This window comes from Dysidea avara, chromosome 2 (genome assembly GCF_963678975.1).
Source record: "Dysidea avara chromosome 2, odDysAvar1.4, whole genome shotgun sequence".
Taxonomy (NCBI): domain Eukaryota; kingdom Metazoa; phylum Porifera; class Demospongiae; order Dictyoceratida; family Dysideidae; genus Dysidea; species Dysidea avara.
In genome coordinates this window covers 33,637,101-33,643,100 of record NC_089273.1, presented here as the reverse complement: position 1 = coordinate 33,643,100, position 6,000 = coordinate 33,637,101, and the positions used below count along the sequence as shown (strand labels likewise).

Here is a 6,000-nt window from a genome sequence, read left to right as displayed (position 1 = left end):
TTGACAGCATACACATGTACACTGAATTTAGTACAGTAGGACCTCAACTACCTGATTAGCGGTGACTGTTCTATTATTTTGTCAACAGGTGTATGTTCTATTAGAGTATTTGATACAGCTCCGTATATAATGAATGGGCTTCATTGGCTCACTTATCTGAACACTTTTGTGATTGAACTAGTACACATGTGTTTGGATAAATGGAGATCCCACTGTACAAAATATAGAGTTTTTATTATATGCTAAGTATTAGTGCACCAATAACAAATTAGTATAATATAGCTTTTAGAAAATAAATACACAACAGTTGAGGTGTTAAAATTTCACACATAAATGTATGTAGGCAGACACACATGTCAATTTTTAAAACTTAAAAATATTAATTAGCGATCTTCAACTTTCATCTCAAGTCCCTGCTGTCTTCTCCTCAGGTTGATATCTTGTAAAATAGTCCTAACTTGTGCATTCTTTGAGTATTCTTTGTCAACAAGCAGGTACTCTAAGAGCGTTTTGTCTTTGATTATGAATAGAAAGTTGATGACATCATCTAACGAAAAGCTGTTTTTCCGTATATCAAGGTGCAAAATTTTTCTGTTGACCTTGAGCAAATAAGCAATAGATCTTAGCCCAATACTTCCAATGCCACAATTTTCTAGCACTATCCTAATTATATTACAGTCAATCTTTAAACATTCACAAAGTTTTGCTGTGCAATTATCACCTAAATGACTTCCATTTAGTAAATGTATCCACTGTAGAGACGGCTGTGATTTGATGGCTTTAATGTAAGCATCTATGTCAGATGTCTTCACTACAAAACACCATACCCACAAGCCACTTGTGTCATCACTTAAAACAGATCGTTTCGGATCATTCATAAATTTACACAACAATTCAACACCAGATGGTATGGCAGAAACACATCGTAGTGACCACTTCTTACCGGAATGTGCTATGAAGTATGAAACAGCCAAGAGTAAATATGGTGTAGCACGGTTTGGTGGAATCTCAATTCGGCAGATGTTATTGGGGTAATAGTAATCTACAATGACTTTACAAGCTTCAGGATTTTTAGCCTCATAACAACACAACATCTGAGTCAATAAAAAATCTATACTAAATTCAGTATTCCTAGTCATATCCATAAAGTGACTATGACACTGCATCCATGTTCTGAGTACATCTCTACGTGTACATACGGGTAGTTTTACATTAGAATGTGATGGTAAAACCAACTTTGGAAGTACAAATTTAATGTGTATTCTAGTCATTCCTGTAATTCCAGCATAAAATATCCAAACCATTTCATAATTGGCTTCCCCAAATATGGATATCAACTCTTGTTTTTGATCCTCCAATTCTAGTCTAGTCAAGTAAACTGCTGCAAGATATTCTTGAATAACTCTGTAACGATAAAGGTAGCTATTTGATTCACCTGTCATTGATTTCTGCTCTATTATTTGAAAGAACCCCATACCATCAAACTCTTTCTCGTCTAAAGGACCAGATATGTACACTGAAATATCTTCAAAAGTGAATGGTTTTTGTGATAAGAAAGTATCATAAGCATGTTTTTCTAAACCACGCAAAATCATTGTCATTGTAGATGGCATGTGTACATCATCCAAACTTGTGATAGCTTTTCTGTCTTTGTAATTTCTGTTCTTGTGATGTTGTAAAATGACTAAAACAATGTTAGTGTACACGCTAGTTAATGTAGTTGGTAATGTTTTATTGTGAACAAATAGTTTCAGTATTATGGCAAGGTTCAATGGAACTTCAGCTAATTGTGCCAAAGCATGAACGCTCTCTAACTGGTCCATAAATTTTGAGAAAGTTAAGTCAAGGCCAGTATGATCATGATAGTAGTTAAAAAAATAATCATGAGCACACTTTTCGATTTGAGATTTGTCAAAACCCACCAAATTAAATTTCCGTACAAATTTAAGGCTATGTAAACTGGCAGTAGCAAGTGGTCTGGTCGACACTACAACCACTGCTTGTGGAAACACTTCCCCAGTGAGAAGCTGTGTGAATACAGATTGCACCTTGTAACCATCATGTAGTTCGTCCCATCCTTCTAGCCAGAAGAGTACCCTCTTAGTAGGGTGTGATGATAGCTCTGTGTGAATGTCACTTGCTGTTTTACCGACGTTAATAAACAGATCTTTCGGTTCATTAATAGCACCAGGCTTTTGATCACGTAAACAAATCAGTACAACAAAAGAATAGTCATCAAGCATATCACCAGTACTCCACTTCTTACAAACATTCTGAGCAAATGTGGTCTTACCAGTTCCTGCATTTCCTTGTATCAAAATTAATAGTTTGCCATCCTCGTTGTTGTCAAATTTAAAAATTTCATCATATGATTTACATTTATGAATGCTGTATTCTACTTCACGGTTCAAAAGTGCAACTGTACTGGTGCTCTGTGGGTCTTTCTCTCCCTTCTGTATTGACTTGATAATGGTAATATCAGTAAATTTCTTTGTGTTTATATTGCTGTCATGCCAACCATGTAATGAAACTTCAGGAAGTGAGAGATACCTATTCTTTAAGTATCGGTAGTACTGATCAAGAACACATTTTTGGTCTGGAACAAAATCAGATAGCAAATCTGTCATAAAAGATTTGGAAGGAGATTTACATAGTCGAACAAGATTTCCACTGAAATATGATGAGCCACGATTACTACTGAATGCCATGCAATATGCAACAATGATCTTTTGGAGATTTCGTTTCTTTTCAATTATTTTAATTTCAAGTTCATTCAGCGCTCTATCTCTATTTAAACAGTCCATAAATGTTTGGAAGTCATAGTATCCATTAACAGGCTTTGCTTTTAGCACATCAATGAAAGCTTCCTTTTTGCTAATGATATTAAACATCATGTGGCATTCAATTTTTTCGCACTCCTCATCAGAGAAAAAAATTTGTTTATAAAGTAAGCCAAGGAGGATGTCAAGTCTAAAGTTTTCATTTACAATTACATCAGTGCATTGAAATATAGCCAACCGTTCAATAATGCTGTCCACAAAGTCTGTGTAACAAGGTTTTGAGTAAAATAAGGAACAAACTAGAGCAAAGTTATGAGGAGTCAAAATCTTGACAATCTCTTCTATCACCAACCTGTGAAGAAAACCAAGAGCAATCATGTAAATACTCTAATAATGCAGTCAAGTGTGTTTGATAACAGCAAAGATTATACTGAACTTGACAACTATTAAAGATACTAATGTAAATTGCTCTATGTACAACAATCATCATTATCAATACCATTACTGGATTAATAAAAAAAGTACACAAACTAGATGAATAAAAAAATTTAAAATTTAAATGGGGAATAGGGATTGCTGAAAAAAGCCATGAAACAAGAAGGGATTGATGGGGTGGTAATGTAAACTGCAAATTCCTATTTTGACTTGTCTCAATATGATGGAGCAAGTAACAAAAATCTATCAAGAGACAGAATAGGGATTTGTGGATTACATTACCACCCCAGCACTCCTTCTTGTTTCATGGCTTTTTTTCAGCAATCCCATTTAAAATTTTCAGTTTTTTATTCATTTAAGTATTAAGTATGCAGTGAGGGACTGCTACATTACAGTAAGTAACCCTACCATGGAAGCCACATCATCCATACTTCTCAGCTGTCACACCTCTGGCATGATTCTCAAAATATGAATTGTAACCCACCCAAGGTATTGAATCCAAGAGCAGACCACAGTGAGATGTGGGATAAAAGAAGCAGAGAATTTTGACTGTCTGTCACCTACAACTGTTATTGGAATTAAGTACCAGCATGGCTGTCTAGGTCTACAGAATGCAACGTACAGTAATACTGTGAAGTCCACAAAATGAAATTTTCAAATACAGTACTGCTCAAATACAACTTCACACAATGTAGTGCAACAACGCATCGTACTGAGCACCACCACACATGCACTTCAAACATCCATACTTGTAAAATACTAACACACTGCTACTACATGCATGCGAAGACCACAACTTTACGTGCCTCTATTAGTTAATGCTTGAAGATCCTAATGCTATGTGCACTGGAAATGAAAAATTTTGAAACCAATCAACACAGATACATGACACCGCTGTCCAAGGTTAGTTGTACATGTTCTCCATCCATGGTAAAATTTATTTAGCTGTGGCTAGGGCTAGTGTCCACTGGCAACAATGGTCATATCTACGGTGATTGAACACAGCATAAGTAGCTGGTTGCCCATGGCACAACGTTTCATGCTGGCGTTTATGCATACACATGCAGCTACATTTTAATTTAATTTTAAATCATGCTTGTAAAGTTACATTAACTACACGTGTGCTATACAGACTACATACATCACCCATTAGGCAGAGCTTTCACATGCATCTTGCATGTACACAAGGTCAAGCTGCGTGTATGTGTTGCAGATGATATCCCAACACACATGTTAGAAAATCTACACACGTGTACTAAGTGCATTCACGTGTGAAGTGTAATGAACAATTTTCTTTAGTATGCATACATTTGATTATTACATGCATTTTTTGTATTCAATAGCACAGGTTGTTTCAACACTCATGTGTGAAGTTGTGTTTGAGTAGTACTGTAGTAGCATTGTATTTAAGTCTAGACATTTCCAAAAGGTTTAAATTTGTGTCATGCTAAAGTACAACTTAACACCTTCACAGCTAGTCCAGTGATAGCCGGGTGCAAAGTCACACAGTTTGTGTACCCATTTCAGGTATTTCTAAGCAGACTCTTGACAACATGCTGAAGCTAATTAAAAGTAATTCTAAAGTGGCGCAGTGTAGCAGTCACAAATCTTGGCTTCATGCAGATAACATTCACAGCTTCTAGCATGTTGACCAATCACTGTGAGGGTAGCAACAAGATAGCAATTAACTCAAGTGGTGTTTATGATGCAATTGCCAAACTAATTGCTTCAAGAACAAAATGAGTGCCGGCAGACAAGTGGAGCTTCCAATCCCATGTTATGAATTAGTACTAGTATTTTTAAAAATTATTAATTTAAAACTGAAGTCGGAATCTATGTAACAAAAAGTAGTGAAACAAGAGATGAATGATGGTATTACAGCATAGCTCCGTGTGAAAGTCCCTACTTTGGCAATAAACAAAACAATTGTTATAGCTAACTTACAGCATAGCTCAGTAGGGACTTTCCTACCGAGCTATGCTGTAATACCATCATTCATCTATTGTTTCACTGCATTTTATTGCATAAATCCCTACTTCATTTTTAAATTAGTATAAATACTAGTTTGTTTAGTTGTTTGTTGTAGCACAGCTAACTTTGGTAGAACACAGTAGGGATATAACACTTCTTATTGTTTTACTGTGAGTTAATATCATGAACTACTCCAGCTTGTTTCAGTGCTTTTTATCGATGTGCTATGGTCCCTACTCTAGTTGAAAATTCCAAATTTTTGTAACTTTTTTGACAATAATATTATTATGACTGGTGAACCCATGCATACCGCATCAAAAGATAGAAATTGCGCTGCGTGCCCCAGCTACCAATTATCGTCTGAAAAGTGAAGTATCCATTATGCTTCGTTGTTAGCTATGTTCAACTCGTTACACAGTATTACAAATCAAGAACTGTTCGAAAAGCACCTCTGTAATCAAAGTAGTTACTATGAAAAATACAGACAATTTCCATAATGAAGGGAGCGAAGAGGTGTGCAGCTAGCTAGACCAATAAGAAGTGGGATAGGACACGATGTCATAATGCGTATGCCTTTTGCATAATGTAATTGAATTCCAATCACAATTATGTGATGAAAACTAACGTACTAGCTACTTGCATCATAGTACATGTCGAAGTCAATTTCATTTACTATTGACTAAGAATACAGCAAACAATAACACAGGTACCTGAAAATAAGATCAGGATTTATTCTAAATAATGCTCTATTGCAAAATTCATTCTAAAATTGCTGGAGCTTAATGATTCTCAACACATGAAACGATTTCTACAC

The 6,000-nt window shown here is 35.5% G+C and overlaps 1 protein-coding gene across 1 annotated transcript in view; it reads right to left on the bottom strand.

Annotated features, from left to right (window-relative positions):
- Positions 1–263: 263 nt before the first annotated feature.
- LOC136247116 (NACHT, LRR and PYD domains-containing protein 3-like) overlaps positions 264–6,000 on the bottom strand; it is a 21,741-nt gene continuing 16,004 nt past the window's right edge. The window contains exon 5 of the mRNA XM_066038742.1: positions 264–3,132. Within this exon, the coding sequence (XP_065894814.1) occupies positions 384–3,132 (2,749 nt within the window). The 3' untranslated portion in view covers positions 264–383. The remainder of the gene's footprint in view (positions 3,133–6,000) is intronic.